The 18,179-nt window shown below is 38.6% G+C and overlaps 1 protein-coding gene across 1 annotated transcript in view; it reads left to right on the forward strand.

Annotated features, from left to right (window-relative positions):
- BMPR1A (bone morphogenetic protein receptor type 1A) overlaps positions 1-6,816 on the forward strand; it is a 138,916-nt gene extending 132,100 nt beyond the window's left edge. The window contains exons 9-13 of the mRNA XM_033130700.1: positions 417-609; positions 2,124-2,421; positions 3,815-3,990; positions 4,999-5,129; positions 5,217-6,816. Coding sequence (XP_032986591.1) covers positions 417-609; positions 2,124-2,421; positions 3,815-3,990; positions 4,999-5,129; positions 5,217-5,342 — 924 coding nt within the window. The 3' untranslated portion in view covers positions 5,343-6,816. The remainder of the gene's footprint in view (positions 1-416; positions 610-2,123; positions 2,422-3,814; positions 3,991-4,998; positions 5,130-5,216) is intronic.
- The last annotated feature ends 11,363 nt before the right edge of the window (positions 6,817-18,179 follow it).

An 18,179-nucleotide genomic window follows, 5' to 3' on the forward strand; every position in this document is an offset into this window, starting at 1 on the left:
CATTGGTCACAGAGCTCTCCAGAACGCAAGAAAGGGCAAGCTCCAGTGCACACTTTCCAAGTCTTCACTTGCATCACATTTTCTATTGTTCTGTTACAAAGCAAGTCACGTGGCCAAGACCAGCCTCTAGGAGGAGACAACCTGAGCGTGTGTGTACTGGGAGGGGAATTATTTAAGTTTTTTTGCAAGCAGTCTGCCACAATTGTTAGTTGTGATTTCAAAATATGTTGTGTATTGTTTCATCTTTTAAATACATTTTAATTTTTAACATTGGAGTTGGTTGATTGTATCCACCATCTTTTTTGATGGGATGGACTCTCAGACGACTTTCTCAGTTCTAATAGGTTCCTTTCATCAAGAACTCAAAACGTTTTGTTTTATTTATTTATTTATTTATTTATTTATTTTTTATGAAGGTTCAGCGAACTATTGCCAAACAGATTCAGATGGTTCGGCAAGTTGGTAAAGGCCGATACGGAGAAGTGTGGATGGGTAAATGGCGTGGTGAAAAAGTGGCAGTCAAAGTTTTTTTTACCACTGAAGAAGCTAGCTGGTTTCGAGAAACAGAAATCTATCAAACTGTGCTAATGCGCCATGAAAATATACTTGGTGGGTACACATCTGATTTCAGTCAATTCTGTATTCTAACAAGGTTAGGGGGGTGCAGGTGGAAGCCTGCCGCCTGGGCTCTAAAAGCACATGAATTCCGTTATGTGAACTGGGCTAAAGGAAGCCCAGTAAAATACACAGCTTCGATACAACCCAGCCCTGAATACCAGCCAACCAGTTTATTCCCTACCCTACTAAGGAAAGAGGAGTGAGTTTCAAATCGGAAGTAAGGCCAGTTTGTTGGACTTACTCAGACAATAACAAAAAACAAGTCTTTTATAGGTATTTAAGCAATTTTCTGGGATAACTTTAACTATAATACCTTTTGCCCTTTGTAAGCTAAGGCGCTACCACCACATGACATAGCTTAGTGTCTATGCCTAGCAGGTCTCCCTCCTCACCCCACCCCATTGACACAGTCGCAAAATAATTCAGGTATGATCTGACCAGTCGGGTGTGGAAACTCATCTAGCTTTCCTGCCTTTTCTGTTTACCTCTGATTTCCCTTCTCTTTATACAGTGCATAGTACATTGCCAAGAGTGTAGGCACTTGGGTTAGCACCCTAAGGCTATTGTAACAAACTACCACAAACTGCGTGCCTTAAAACCACAGAAATGTATGCTCCCTGAGTTTTGGAGGCCTGAAGCTTAAAATCAAGGTGTCGGCAGGGCCCTGCCCTCTGGAGGCTCTAGGAGAGGACCCTGCCTTGCCTCTTCCTGGCTTCTGGTGATTGCCAGCGATCTTTGGTGTTCGTTGGCTTGGAAACAACATTCTTATCTCTGTCATCACATGGCCTCCCCTGTGTGTCTGTGTCCAAATTTCCCTCTTATAAGGACACCAGTCATTGAATTGTGACACACACCCTAATCTAGTATGACCTCATCTGCATTTGATTACATCTACAAAGACCCTGTTTCCAAATAAGGTCACACTTACAGGTACAGGTGGATGTGAATTGGGGGGTGGTGGGGAGGACACTTCAACCCAGTGCTTTTACTGACCTTTTTCTGAAGGGGGAGAAGGAAAGGGGTTCAGTATCACCAACCTGCTCGTCAACCACCCAGACCAAAGGTAGATGTGAGGACGCATTGATGGACAAATGGAATTAGTTTGGTTAGGCAAACTCTTAGTGGAGCATTTCTAACTTTATTATTTTAATATATCCCCTTTTCAAAGTGAAATTGAGAGGCTTTTGCACATTCCTTCTTTATTGTTCTTCATAATCAAAGAAGCATGTAGATGGTAACATTCCCCCAGGTGATTGTATGGTATGTGATCTTCTCAGTCCTATTACCATTTTCATGATGATCATTAATGTTATTTTAAGTTTATTGCAGAACTATAGAGTTATATGTGTAAATCTGGGGAACATATTCAAGAAGCTTTATTAAGCAAATTGAATGTTTATTGTCTACACAGGATACCTGACTTATTCTCAGTATCTTAAATGAGCATTCATTATTCTTCATAGCCACCTCTGATAACTAACCTTTTCAACTCATTCAATGAACAGGTTTCATAGCAGCAGACATTAAGGGTACAGGTTCCTGGACTCAGCTCTATCTAATTACTGATTACCATGAAAATGGATCTCTCTATGATTTCCTGAAATGTGCTACACTAGACACCAGAGCCCTCCTCAAGTTGGCCTATTCAGCTGCCTGTGGTCTGTGCCATCTCCACACGGAAATTTATGGCACCCAAGGAAAGCCTGCAATTGCTCACCGAGATCTAAAGAGCAAAAACATCCTCATCAAGAAAAATGGAAGTTGTTGTATTGCTGACCTGGGTCTTGCTGTTAAATTCAACAGGTGAGTGTGGTTCTTTGCCGGCTGTTCTGAAATTATTTATGTTAATCTCCAAAAGATATTGGAATATTTGTATTCTGGATAGTGGAGTTCCAAGCATGTGTTTGTGCTTATATAGTTACATAAATATATAATTGGGTTTTTGGCTTGGTTGGTTTGTTTTGGTGCGTTTTGTTTACAAAAGTTGCATTCTATTCTACATAATTCTTGATTTCCTTTTTTTATTGTCTTACACATCCTTCTATTTCAGTTTATGTAGACTTACTTCATTCTTTTTAACAGTGTTGATGCAGTTTTTCCAAATATGGATGTACGGTAATTTACTCCATGACTGATGGGCATTAAAGTTCCTCTGGCTTATCTCTATAATTTAAAAAATGTTTAATGAAAACTGTATTTTATCTACATATATTATATCCTTGAGCACTTATACAAGTATTTCTTCATGGTGGATTCCTAGAGAGGGAGCTAGACCAAGAGTATGTCTATATTAAATTAAGGTATATTGCAAGTTACCTCTTGAGAGAGCGTGCATCAATTTACACTCCCATAAACAGTATAACTATGCCATTTCTCCATTAAAATGCCACTTGATATGCTGTTAATATTTTTAAACATTTATAAAAATTTTAGGAAACTATTGAAACTGTTTTAATATTGTTATAACTCTAGAGTACAGCAGCCGTTTCACATTACAGAATTAATTTCAGGCCATAAGATAAAAGTACTAGTCCATAATAAAAGAAACATTTAAAAAAATTAAATCTTTTTCCCTGGTGTTCTAATCCTTTTTTTTTAATCAACGTAGTGTTTATTAGCTTAAATATTCATCAGATGCTATATAAGAAAATATGAAATATGTTAATCTGTGCTTCAGAGTCGTTTCCAGAACCTGCCAGAACCGGGGGCCTACACAACAGAGCATTCACGTTTTTCAACTCTAAAATTTACTCCAAAAATTGAGAAAACAATAAACATCATTTATTACTGATTGTTAGTATGATTGTATAAACATTACACATAACAGAACCAAGTTGGTTGGGCCCATAAAGAAGAAAATGTAATCCTATATCATCACATGAGAATCGTGAAAGCATGATTCCTCTTGATTAAGAGTACTGCTCTGGACCCTGCTGGGGATGTTAAATAACATATGGCATATATTTAAAGGGTACATCACTTTTCTAAAATGCGAAAGATACTAAATTTTAAAATGCATCTGGCCCCAAGGATTTCTGATGAGGAATACAGAGATTTTAGATAGATAGATGATAGATAGATAGGGAGAAGTGTGTGTGTGTGTGTGTGTGTGTGTGTGTGTGTACACAAAAAAAATGGAAAATAAACTGTTTTGTTCTTGACCATCAACATGGACGTTACCTGTCTTCTGTTTCAGTGATACAAATGAAGTTGATGTACCCTTAAATACCAGGGTTGGTACCAAACGCTATATGGCTCCAGAAGTGCTAGATGAAAGCCTGAATAAAAACCATTTCCAGCCCTACATAATGGCAGACATCTATAGCTTTGGCCTAATCATTTGGGAAATGGCTCGTCGTTGTATCACAGGAGGTAGGTAGCAGTTCAGGGAGTGCGTTTCTGGTTAGGTTTGTATCCACATCATTCAAAAAAACTAACAGCTCCTGTTACGTATTTTTAGATGTCACGTATGTCAGGGGTCCCCAAGACCACTCCCAGGCTCTGATTGCACTAGGACTCACAGGACTCAGCAGTTGTCCTCGCAGCTAAAATTTGTTATAGTGAAAGGATACAAAGCAAAGTCAGCAAAGGGAAAACGTATGTGGGGCAAAGTTCAGAGGAAATTGGACACAAATTTCCAAAGTCCTCTCCAAGTAGAGGCACACAGGATGCACTTAATTCCTCTAGCCTGTTGTGACAATGTGTGAAACATTGTCATCCAGGGAAGTTATTGAGACAGTTCCCAAAGATTTTATGGGAGGCTGGGCACATGGGCCCCCTCTACCTAGAGTGTACCAAAATTCCAAACTCAGAAAGAAAGCCGGTGTTCAGCATAAACCATATTGTTTGCACAAATATTCTAGGCACAGTAAGCCAATGTTATCATTTAGGGAAGGTTTTATGTCAGTGTAGGGAACTGTTGATCAGACAAGTTCCCAGACACCAGCCAAGGGCCAGCCTTGCAAGCAGGCCTTTTTAAGGATAGCAGGCTCAGGCTTGCTGTGGTACCTCTTTTCTACATATCATGTTATCTTTCTACTACAGAACAAAACAAAATTAAAAAAAAAAAATACATCCATTAGTAGGAACAATTGTGTACACACATAAATAAGTCGGTTAAATTTTAGTGTGAGTGAGTGTTTCACCTTGTTTTTTGGGATTTTTAAGGATGTTGGTATGTCCACAGCTGTAATGGGGATCCTGATGGACGTAGGGGAAATAATTAGACATAAAAAAGAGAACATTATTACAAGTGAATCATCCGTTCTGTAATTTTTTTCTCCTCTATGTGGGAATCAGTTTTAGTTCCTTAGTTGAGTAAGCTGAAGAGCTTACTGCGCCACCATTCCTTCACCCACTGCGTTTTCTTACTCCCCACAGGGATAGTAGAAGAGTACCAGTTGCCGTATTACAACATGGTGCCCAATGATCCATCCTATGAAGATATGCGTGAGGTTGTGTGTGTCAAACGTTTGCGGCCAATTGTGTCTAATCGATGGAACAGTGATGAAGTAAGTGGAACTTAGTCCTCTGAGGAAGTGTTTGGGGAATGTTGCCAAGGGTATTTACCCGCTCACGACATTTTCTTTACTTTTCAGTGTCTACGAGCAGTTTTGAAGCTAATGTCAGAATGCTGGGCCCACAATCCAGCCTCCAGACTTACAGCGCTGAGAATCAAGAAGACACTTGCCAAGATGGTTGAATCCCAAGATGTAAAGATTTGACAGTTAAGCAATCATGAGGAGAAACTCTAGACTGCAAGAACTGTTTTCACCCAAGGAATGGGTGGAATTAGAGTAGAATAAGGATAACTTGGTTCTCAGACTCTTTCCTCACTACACCTTCACAGGCTGCTAATATTAAACCTTTCAGTACTCTGTAGAACATAAGCTGGGAACTTCTAAACACTTCATTCTTTGTATATGGACAGCTTTATTTTAAATGTGGTTTTTGATGCCTTTTTTTTTATTGGGTTTTATGAACTGCATCAAGACTTTAATCCTGATAAATAAGCCTCCAGTCAAACTCTGGGTACTGAATTACCTGTTCATAAAATGGTGCTTTCTGTGAAAGCCTTAAGAAGATAAACGAATTCAGCAGAGATGGAGAAATATACACTTGCCTTCTACCTGAAAATTTTTAATCTGTTTGTATTCTACCTTTGTAAACAGCCTATGGATTATGATCTGTTTGGGATAATGCTTAGTTGATGAGAGTTTATCATTCTTTGGTCATGGTGTGTGCGCACAGGCAAACCAGGATTCCTCTGCTGCCGTTTGAATTAGAAGAAAATCATTTATGAATGCACAGAAGGATATTAGTGGCTGTTGGTTCTGTGCTTTAAAAATGCATGGTCTGACCAAGATTTGCCAATCACAAAAAAGCCATTTACCTTGCAGGTGAGCTAGCTTCTCCACCAACTTTATTTTTAACATAAAAGTTGATATAAAAGCCAAAAGAAGTTGAAAGTGCCCGTAAATTTGAACTATTTTCCTCCCACCACCATTTTTTTTTTGTAATTATTATTATTTTGTCACGAAAAGAATTCTGTCCAAAGTTGGAACTTCCAATGCCATGAACCTTGTAAAGAAACCACTTCTTATTGAAGTGAATTACTAATTACTGCATTCGATAGCAATGTTAAGTGCCTATAATCATGTTCTGTATTCTTTATTCTCAGTAACTTTTAAAAGGGAAGTTATTTATATTTTGTGTGTAATACGCTTTATTTGCAAAACACTTGCTCCTCTGACAACAATATTTTATATATGTACATACATTAATACTGTAGAAACCAGTTCACATGTACCTCACATCCCATCCTTAAGGAGAAAAAAAGATGGACAGAAGAAAATGTTATAAAGTAAAACTACGTATGAATTTTCAGAACTAATGCTTTCAAAGTAGGATATCAAAACCTAGGACTTGTTAACTTCAGGCATAGACTTTCATTAAGATATTATCATCTCAATTTTCCCTTAGGAACAGATCCCTCTAATTAGAAATTTCTATTTCAAAGCTGAGATAAATTTATCAACACCTGTTTTAGACATTTAAATCATTTGAGATTTTTTATTTTGTGATTTCTGTTCCATAACTTGTGAAGACAATGAAGAGTCAGGCACAAAATTTCAGTATCTGTAAGTACCTATGTCTGTACCATATAGCTGTTATTCAGGAAAATGCTACGTATTTTATTCATGCCTTGTTATCCCAAGGAATAATTCTGATTTATTTAAACTTTTTATACTTCTGTAATGCCTTTTAAATATTAATATTCTGAACAAACAAACCATGGGTGCATAAAGTGAGACAATTTTCTTCAAATATAACAAAAATGTGATTTATCACATGATCAAAATACTTTAAAGGGGAGGAATCAGAGCGTGTCCCTTTATTACCAAAAATTTGATTGGCACGTAAGGATGAAAATTATATATTTGTCTGTACACCAAATTTCACAAAACTTGCTTTAACTTAGTTTTAACTAAGTTTAATAATTTTCATCTAATGTTAATTCCAGTTTGAAATGTTCAAGATAAGTAAATTTATATATTGACAGTACCCAATAACTTGCGCTTTCAGAATGTTTTCATTATCTCTATACTGAGATTTAGAGATATTTTTATCTAAATTGCCATGTGATTTAAGAATACTTACGAGCTCTGATCTACTTAGTCGAAGGTAAACCTTGATTTATTTTTTTATTTGATAAACTATAAATCTAAAATCATTTGTCATCTTAATAACAAAGAAAATATCTAAGGAAAGGCAAACTCTGTTTTTAGAAATGTTAATATGTGGAAGCAAAACTTTACAGGTAGTGTATAAGTAAGTACAAGACCACTGTAATGATTTTGTAATATCAAGAATTAATGGTAGAGACTTGTTAAATAAAAGTATTTTCTAGTATAACATGTTATTTCAAAAGCAAATGATGCCATATTGGAAATCCTAACATCTAAAAAAGTTGCATGAAACTTATTTTCTCCTCTCCTCCTTACTTCTACTCTTTAATTTCTAAGTTCATCCAGTAAGTGAAATATTTAAAGAGGAAGAGGAAGGAAGTAGCATATAGTATCGTAGTTAATAATTTGTAAAACCCTACAAGCCATGATTTGGTCTCACAGTTTAGCATTTTAAAAATATGCGGCTTCTGTCTGTTATCCCTTTAAATAATTAAAACATAAGAACAAACAGAAAACCAAAGCTACCTGAATATAACAAAAGTTAACCCTCAAAGAAAATTCTTCTTATGAATTCTGTTTATTCTGGTAAATATTTCTAGAATTACAAGCACGTTAGGATTGGCTTCAGTGTATTCTAAGCTTTCCCTGTGCTTTCTTACTGAACAAGTTCCTGAAGCAAAAAATTTGAATCTAATTTCTCTAGAAATATTTTCATAAAAGTTATTTCAACCAACATATATTGCCTTTTCAGTGTCCAGAAGTATTTCTAAACTTAGAAACTGACCTATAGTTTTTGAAAATTGTTTTCCTAAAATGTGCCAGATTTATTATTAACTTAAAAAAATAGTACCTTTTTTTCCGGATTTTTTGCTTCTGTTCAAAACAAAAATGCAATACAATTTTTAAAGAATCATGCATCTCTAAGTTGGCCCTAGATCAAATTTGATACTGAATAATTTATTCCAGGGAAGATTTTTATAAATTAAATAACACATTCTTTTCATACATGTTGTTTTGCAATGTTTCTACAGTAATATCTAAAATAATTTCAACAGCAGAAATACTAATTGATTTTTTTAAAAAGGATTGTTGCAGCTCTTGTACTGTATAAGAGTGTTAATATTTATTATTTGCTTGGGTCAGATGTTAAAAAGCAGTGTAGCACTTCATCTTCTTGCCTCAGTGCTGTTACCAGTGTCACAGCGAGAATTGCAGACAGCTGTCATGTTCGTAAAAACCAAATTAAATCTAGGGCAGCATCAAATGAAGCCACATGTAATGATCATCCCATAAGGAAAGTATGTGAATACTGCTTTTGCAAAGGATTAAATATATTGTAATTTTAGCTTGTGCTCTGTCTGTACTATGCTTTCAGTGGAATTATTTAAGCCCTTTTAGTGACTGTTGTCCTTGCCCATTTAAAAACTAAAATGTAGTATATATTGTATAAAATGAAAATACCATTATAGTTTAATTAGGGAAATTGTACATAGACATTGAAAGAAGGGTTAAAAAACAAGCAGTTTTATTATGCAATTGTAAAACACCAAAAGTATAGATTCATCTTTGGTATGTAACACACTAAATGTATTTTGTACAGCATCTGGTTTAAAAGGTGCCTTATTAAGTTTACCATTAATTGCTTTGTTCTATATATAGATTACATCTAATGTATCATTTTTAAGTAAATAACCTTATTTTAGTATACTTTAGTAATGTGTTTTGTGATACTCTACTTGGACTGTACAGCGTGTCAGAAGTTACACGTGCCTGGTGAGATTTTACGACAAATGACTTAGTGTACATACATATACCCCTGAGATGTACATTTCAGCTACCAGAAACTCAGTACAGAGCTTGGGGCAGGTAAGTGACCATGCAACCATACACTCTTTCCTTTGTATAAATAGAGAACTCATAGACCTATTATAGTAAAGGTTGTTTTTCTTCATAAAACGGAAACAAACAAAAAACAAAATATTTTTTTTTCCAGTTCTAAAAATATGTACTTACTGCAGATGTTTTGGAGAACAGGAAAGAATAAAACAAATAAAATCATTCAAAATTCTATTGCCAGATGTTACCACTATTTACATTTGAATGTTTCTTTTTCAATCTTTTTCTGCTGCCTATATTTTTACAATATTTTACAATCTTAGTATGCCATTATATATCCATTGAAAACATTTTTTAAATTTAATTTTATTCCATCAAATTGATGGAATAATATATTCTTTTAATTCCCTATTGAATACTTCGGTTAATTTCCATTGTTTTGGAAAATATAACCAATGCATTATCATATATAAATCTTTGTATATTTTCCTAGATTACCTTTCTAAAAATGGGCCTAGTGGATATAAACTTTTAAAAGATTATTTAAGATGGGGGAAAAAAATCTAAGCTTTTTAAGAAATATTGCCATATTGCTGCCCAGAGGACTTTTCATTTACACTACCACTCACAATGTAAGAGAGTGCTCATCTCATGACGTGGGCAGGTAATTTCTTACAAGTTTTTTTCTCTCTCTGCTACTGTAGTGCCTGGTCTCTTGTAACTGGCTTCTTTTACTCAGAGAGGGTAATGTTGTTCCTGCTGCATCACATGCTTTCTTAAAAGCTTAAGGGAAGTCAAAGTAACTTCCTTCTGCTCTGCAGCGGTACTGTTTTCCCTCCTGCACTCGGTCTCACCACCTGTCAGAGCTGTTCTCAGTTATCTGTAAATTTATTCAGTCCAAGTGCCTATTGATGCCTTTTCTCAGACAGGTAAACATAGTTACATTGACATAAAAGATTTAGGACTAGGTGATGTCTCCCAAAAATACATGTTTGGAGATAGCCTATTACAGAGTCCTTAAGGGAATCTCAATTTAGTGTCACGGTGAGGCACATGTTTTTTAAAGATTTTTATTAAAATACAGCTAACATATTTTTGCAGGTGTACACCATAGTTCAACATTTATATACCTAAAGAAGTGATCACCGTGATGAGTCCAGCAACCATCTGACACTGTACCACACTATCACTGTATTATTGACTATATTCCCTATGGTGTACATTACATCCCCAGGACTTATTTGTTTTATACCTGGAAATTTGGACCACTTACTGCCCTTCACCTTCCCCCCACCCTTCTTTTAATTTTTCAATTGCAGTTGACATTTAATATTTTATATTAGTTTTAGGTGTACACCATACTGGTTAGACATTTATGTAATTTAAGAAGTGATCCCCCTAACTAGTACCCACTTGGCACTACACATAGTTATCATGTTATTGACTATATTCCGTTTTATGTTATAACCCCATGACTATTTTGTAACTTCTTAACCCCTTCACATTTTTCACCCTGCCTCCCAATCCTGCTCCTATCTATTAACCCAATAAATCTAGTACCCATCTGACACCATACATGGTAATTACAATATTATTGACTCTATTCCTTATGCTATACCCAACATCCCCATGACTGCTTTCAAATAACCAATTTGTACTTCTTAATCCCTTCCCCTAATCCCCCAACCTCCTCCCATCTGGCAACCATCAAAATGTTCTCTGTATCTATGAATTTGTTTCTGTTTTGTTTGTTTATTTTGTTTTTTAGATTCCATGTACAAGCAATATCACATTGTGTGTGTCTTTCCTTGTCTGACGTACTTCACTCAGCACAATATCATCCAGGTCCACCCATGCCGCTGCAGATGGCAGAACCCATTCCCTTCCATGGCTGAGCAATATTCCATTGTATAGATGTACCACCTCCTCTTCATTCTTCATCCATCAGCAGGCACCCAGGCTGCCTCCACATCTTGGCCATTGTAAACTGCTGCAGTGAACATATAATACATGTTCTCTCGAAGTAGCATTTTGGGTTTCTTCAGATAAAATATCCAGAAGTGGGATTACTGGGTCCTTTGTCTCTTGTTATATAGCCTTTGTTATAGTCTATTTTGTCTGGTATAAATATTACTACTACAGCTTTTGTTTGTTTCCATTTTCATGAAATCTCTTACTTTTAGTCTGTGTGTCTTTTGTTCTGAAGTGAGACTGTTGTAGGCAGCATATGAAGGGTCTTGTTTTCTTACCCATTCAGCCACCCTATCTCTTTTTTTCCCCCCTTCTTCCACTCCCCCCCCACACACACACACACACACTCTGGTTCAAGCTGTTGTTTCTCAGTCTAGTTGTGTAGCACACAGCTCCCTGGCCCATGCTGGTGGTATGATCCTTGTGCTCCTGCCCCTCCCACCCCCCGCTGAGGCAGTCAGTTGCCAGTTGTCAGTAGCTCACAGCAGTTCCCACCCACTGCCGGCCATTACACTGCCTGCCTGCCACTCATGGTTGGCACATGGTAGCCCACAGCAGCCGGCAGCAGCACACAGCCGCCCACAGCAGCTCACGGCAGCCCAGCTCCAGGGAGAGCCATTGTTCACAATCTTAGCTGAAGAGGGCGCAGCTCCCTGGCCCATGTGGGAATCAAACTGGCAATCTCGGCATTAGGAGCACGGCGCTCCCACCTCCTGAGCCACCGGGCCAGCCCGCCACCCTATCTTTTGATTGGAGTATTTAATCCATTTACATTGAAAGTAATTGTTAGGGGTGGCCAGTTTGCTCAGTGGTTAGAGCTCAGTGCTCATAACACCAAGGTCGCCCGTTTGACTCCCACATGGGCCAGTGAGCTGTGCCCTCCACAACTAGATTGAAAACGACTTGACATGGAGCTGATGGGTCTTGGAAAAACACGCTGTTCCCCAACATTCCCTAATAAAAAATAAAAAGAAAGTAATAGTTAGATATGTAGTTATTGCTATTTTATTACGTTTTTTATCTTTTTTTTTTTTTTTTTTTTTTTTTTGCCCTCCTTTTTAAAGAAGTACCTCTACGATTCCTTGTAATTCTGGTTTGGTGTAGGTGAACTCTTAGATTTTTCTTGTCTGGGAAGCTCTTTAATCTGTCCTTTGATTCTAAATGATAACTTTGCTGAGAGTAGAGTAATCTTGGTTGGAGGTCCTGGCTTTTCATCACTTTGAATATTTCGTGCCAATACATTCTGACCTGCACAGTTTCTGTTCAGAAATCAGCTGATAGTCTTATGTCAGCTCCCTTGTAGGTAACTAACTGCTTTTCTCTTGCTGCTTTTAACATTTTGTCTTTAACCTTTGGCATTTTAATTGTTCTGTGTCTTGATGTGGGCCTCTTTGGGTTCATCTTGTTTGGGACTCTGCACTCCCTGGGCTTGTATATCTATTTCCTTTGCCAGGTTAGGGAGGTTTTTCATCATTATTTCTTCAAACAGGTTAATTCTTTGCTCTCTTCTCCTTCTGGTACCCCTATGATACAAATGTTTGTATGCTTAATACCCCTTAAACTCTCTTCATTTCTTTGGATTCTTTTTTCTTTTTGCTGTTCTGATTGGCTGTTTTCTGCTACCTTATCTTATAAATCGCTTATCCGATCCTCTCCTTCATCTAATCTGTTGATTCCCTCTAATGTATTCTTCATTTCGGTTCATGTATTCTTTATTTCTGACTAGTTCTTTTTATGTTTTCTATCTTCATTTTTATGTTTCCTATCTCTTTGTTGAAGTCTTCTTGAGATCATTGAGCGTCCTTATACCAGTATTTGGAACTCTGCCTCTGGTGTATTGCTTGTCTCCATTTTAATTCTTTTTCTGGAGCTTTATTCTGTTCTTTCATTTGGGATGTGTTTCCTCGTCTCCCCATTTTGGCTCCCTCCCTGTGTTTGTTTCTATGTATTAGGTAGAACTGCTGTGTCTCCCAGACTTGGTAGAGTGGCCTTAAGTAGTAAGTGTGCTGTGGGGCTCAGTGGCACAGTCTTTCTGGTCACCTGAGCCGAGTACTCGAGGTGTGTCCCTTCTGTGGGTTGTGTGTGCCCTTCCGTTGTAGTCAAACCTTGATTGCTGTTTGCATATCAATGGGAGGGATTGATCCTCAGGCTGATTGATTGTGAGTACTGGCCGTGACTACAGTGGAAGAACTATTGTGCAATGGCTTACCCTATGGAGCAAGATTTGCTTTAGCAGGTTCTGGTGCCTGCCTAGTGTACCCTTTGGTTGTGTAGTCCTCAGGATCAGCTGGGTGGTACTCCAGCTGGGTCCAAAGCTGGTAATCTGGTATGCCAAACTCAGGGCCTTCTAGGAGGAGGCCCACTACAGGCCAGGTTCAGCCGCAGTCGGTACCCTGCCTGGGGCCACCTGGCACGAGCCACAAAGCAATCTGCAGATGGCTGCCACCCATGCTGGGCTTGGAGGTGCCTCGTGAGGCCAAGCCACAAACTGAGGCTCACTGACACTAGTGCTGGGGTTGGGGCTGTTCAGCCAGAGGTGTCAGACATGCCGAAGCCAGATGCAGCTTGTTTGGATTTTGTGAACCTTGGAGAGATTTTAGGAAAGTCTGCAGAATGAACAGGCCATTTATATGGAAAGGCCACTGGAAGTGGCTTGGGTGTTCCCGAAAGTTGGGTGGGGTGGGGTCTCTGGGAATCAGGGTGGATGAATGGTGTTGGTCAGGTTGACAGAAACTCAGCTAGGGCATCTGCCTGCATCTGTACACTGGGAAGGAGTGGGCTCAACAAAGAACCAATGGCTTCTGCGTGCTCCTCCGTCCAGGAGAAAGCTGCACCTCCAGACCTTGCTCTGAAGCCAGACAATTCAGTTCCTCTCTGTATGTTCTGGTGCCATTCAATCTGCTGCCTCAGCCCTGCAGCTCAGAGCGAGTGAATCCATCAGCGAGTAAGTCTTTGCACAGGCTCTTTAAGAGGAATGCCTGGGACTCAAGCTGCCCATGTCTCGGTCAGCCACACTCTCTGCTGGTTTTCACTGCCAGGAGTTATGGGTACTTCTCCCCCTGACACTGAAACCTGGCATGGGACTGGGACCCCTCACTCCTCCCAGGGCATACCTCCACAGCTCAGATATCCCTCCCGATTTTGAATGGTCACACTCAGGTGTGGGACCAGCTCATTCCACGTCTCCACCCCTCCTACCAGTCTTAAGGTGGCTTCTTCTGTATGTCCATAGTTGTAGGGCTTCAGTCAGCTAGACTTCAGGTGATTCTGTGGTTTAGCTATAATTTTGATGTAGTTGTCACAGGAGGTAAGCACAATGGTTACCTACTCCGCCATCTTGACTGGATCTCTCCACAGTTTCTTAAAACAATAGCATACACTCTGATCCAGCTTAATGAAGAATCAGGGTTTTCCTGGGCCTATCAAATACTTGCAAACTTTCCTTCCATGTATAAAATATAAAAGGCTAACCCCAAAACTTGAGAAATACATTCATTTTTTCTTCCCAGCATAATCTGTTACTCTAGTCAGTTGGAAGAGTGACTATTTTCAAGGTTTCTTTAATATTATTAGTAATATTAATAGAGTAGACATTAAGAAATGAGGGTACTGTTCTTACAGAATAGTCATCCTTGTAGGTAATTTTCAAGCAGATGCTAATTCAGCCATTAAGTCTTCGTTCACTTGGAGAAATATTTATCTGCCTGTTGCTAGTGCGTGGACCATTTCTAGCACTTCACACTTTAAAGCCCTATAAAGCCCTTGACTAGGAGGATATAGGTCACTGAAGGTGACCAGCCAGTAGTGTAGGTAGAGGCCACCTAATGGCAGTGGCACTGTTCTAGTCATACTGTGAGCTCAGGTACGAGCAGAAATGGGCGAATCATCCTGAGGCTGGGAGTCAGGAAGAGGAAACTTAATTCAAGTGCACAGGTACATACAGAAAAAACAGTTCCAACAGAAGCAGAGACTTTGGCTGAAAGGTTAATCCATAATCACCCTTTAAAATAGGAATTATTTTTCTCATTTTTAGATGGAATATTACTCCTCTGAACTTTATCTTCCTAGTCTTTCTCCAATGACTGTCACTCTGAGTGTCCCATGTATGCTCAGAATGAAATTCAAGGGATTCCAGATGCCCCAGTGCTCCCTACATTCACCTCACTACCACGTCCTAAATTTTGTACAGGGAACCTAAAATATTACCAATATTTAAAAGTCAATATGCCATGCATATACTGAAAATATTTTCAAGCTAGAGGAAAAATGAACTTGGGCTTTTTTTCTTTTTTCTGGGCGGAGCCATTTTTTAAAGCAAAGTTAGAATCAGGTTGCTGATTCAGGTTGATGAAGCACATCTGTTACTTCTTTCTCTGTTACTCCACTGTACTAAAGTCCAAGCCAGTGTTGAAAACATTAAAAGAAAGAATTGAAAGGCTGTGACAGAAAAGACCAACATTGTTGTGGGAGGCATTTCAATCACTTAAAAAGCAATTTTTATTTGATTCTGTCCTCATACTTTGCTAGTATTTTCACTGGAGATAGAATCTAACTCTGAAGATACTACTCAATGACCTTCCAGCATTCCTTATTGCCAGTGAGAAGTGGGATGGGTCTAATTCAGTTCTTTGTAGTTTAACTTGATTTTTCATTAAAGAAACATAGAATTTTCTTTTTGATGTTTTCGATTTTAAATTTGCATGTCTGGATACAGTCATTCTGTTAGTACTAATTGGGTCTTTTTAATCTTAGCTTGGATCTGGGAACTTTTCTTCCATTATTTCCTCCCTTCTTTTACTTGTCTCATTCTGAAACTACTATTTTTAGACAAAATATTTGGCTTCCCAAATGTTTCTTCCAAATTTCCTAACCTGACTCTCTTATGTTACATCCTACCTTCATCTTTCCAGCCCACCTACTGAGGTTTTCTTTTTTTATTTCAACAACCAAACTTTATTTTAACTTTATTTTGAAATAATTTCAAACTTCCAGAAAAGTTGCAAAATTAGTATAAAAAGTGTCATTTAACCCATATTCGTAAACTTTTGCTACAATTGCTTTTTCATTCTGTCTGTATATATAAGAGTGACAAAGGCTCATCTTGGAATTTGTGTACACACACATATCTACCCATTCTGTTTTCTGAATTACTGGGACTAAATTGCAGAGCTCATGCCTCTTTACCCCTAAATGCTTCAGGTATATTCTATTATATAACCAAGTATGTATAATTATCAAAATCAGGAAAGTTAGCCTTGATACCATAACAATCATCAGCAAAACTATAATCTGCAGGCCTATTCAGGTTTTGCGAGGTGTTTTAACAAAATCCTTGAGAATGTATTTTCCTGGTCCAGAATCTGTCTGGGATCTTGTATTCAGTGTCATGTCTCCTTACTCACCTTCAATCTGAAACAGTTCTCTAGCTCTTGTCTTTTGTGATACTGACATTTTCTAGAACAAAGTCCAGTGAATTTGTGGACATGATGTTTGTGTTCTTCTCATGGCATCCCGTCAAGAGGCCATGGTGTGGTCCCCTTATCACTATAGATTCGTGGATTCTTATTTTAGTCAATGGGTTATGGTCTTGTTAGGTCATTTGTTCTGATGTTCAAATTGACACAGACTTGGCTACTGGAAGTTCAAACTGGCTCCTGAGTTCTTCTGACATGAGCCCATCATTGTTGAAGCACTCCTTACTTCTGGATACATTAAGATATTCCAGGCTCATCTGGTACTTTCCTTGCCCCAGTCAACCATTTCTCCAAGGCACTCTGGTTCCTTTTAGGGGAGATGATATTTACAGACCAGGATCTTGGTGGCAAATAATCAAGACTTCTGTTTACAATTTTCTGTATTTTTTTTTTAGAGATTTATTTATTACCAAATCTTCAGTTTGTTGAGTTTTGGATCTTCTTGTTTGTGACGCTAATTTTCCACAAATGTTTGGGAATTTGGGGCTAGTTGCTCATCTTTGTATGAGTGAATCCCTGCTCATCTCAGTTCCATGTTTCTCAGCTTCCTGTCTTTTATTAGGCGATAATGAGATAATAGCTGCTTGTTAGAGCAACATAAGAAGTAATCTTTTCCTCTCATTGCCTACTCAAAGGTTCAGGCTTTCCCCACTCCATTTATTTACCTCCTTCCGCCCCCCTCCTTCCCCCAGAGTTTTGTCATAATCAAGCCAGGTTTGGGGAAACTTTATTTATTTATTTATTTATTTATTTATTTATTTATTTATTTATTTAAACAGTGTGTTTCTCCAGGGCCCATCAGCTCCAAGTCGTTGTCCTTCAATCTAGTTGTGGGGAACACAGCTCAGCTCCAAGTCCAGTCACTGTTTTCAATCTGAGTTTCAGGGGGAGCAGCCCACCATCCCATGCGGGAATTGAACTGGCAACCTTGTTGTTGAGAGCTCGCTCTATAACCAACTAAGCCATCCGGCTGAGCCTGGGAGAGCTTCTTGATGGAGGAGAATGGGAGGATGATGCTCAGGCTGGAACTATGAGACAAGTTTTTAATGTTTTCAAAATAAAAATGATGGAAGGGGGCCGGCCTGGTGGTTGGAGCTCCATGCTCCTAACTCTGAAGGCTGCCGGTTCGATTCCCACGTGGGCCACTGGGCTCTCAACCACAAGGTTGCCGGTTCAACTCCCGCAAGGGATGGTGGGCTGCGCCCCCCTGCAACTAGCAATGGCAACTGGACCTGGAGCTGAGCTGTGCCCTCCACAACTAAGACTGAAAGGACAACAACTTGAAGCTGAACGGCACCCTCCACAACTAAGATTGAAAGGACAACAACTTGACTTGGAAAAAAAGTCCTGGAAGTACACACTGTTCCCCAGTAAAGTCCTGTTCCCCTTCCCCGATAAAATCTTAACAAAAAAAATGATGAGAGGGGCGGCCGGATGGCTCAGTTGGTTAGAGCGCGAGCTCTTAACAACAAGTTTGCCGGTTCAGTTCCCACATGGGCCAGTGAACTGCACCCTCCACAACTAGATTGAAATACAATGACTTGACATCCTGGAAAAATACACTGTTCTCCAATATTCCCCAATTTAAAAA

The sequence above is a fragment of the Rhinolophus ferrumequinum genome, chromosome 16 (genome assembly GCF_004115265.2).
Source record: "Rhinolophus ferrumequinum isolate MPI-CBG mRhiFer1 chromosome 16, mRhiFer1_v1.p, whole genome shotgun sequence".
NCBI lineage: Eukaryota > Metazoa > Chordata > Mammalia > Chiroptera > Rhinolophidae > Rhinolophus > Rhinolophus ferrumequinum.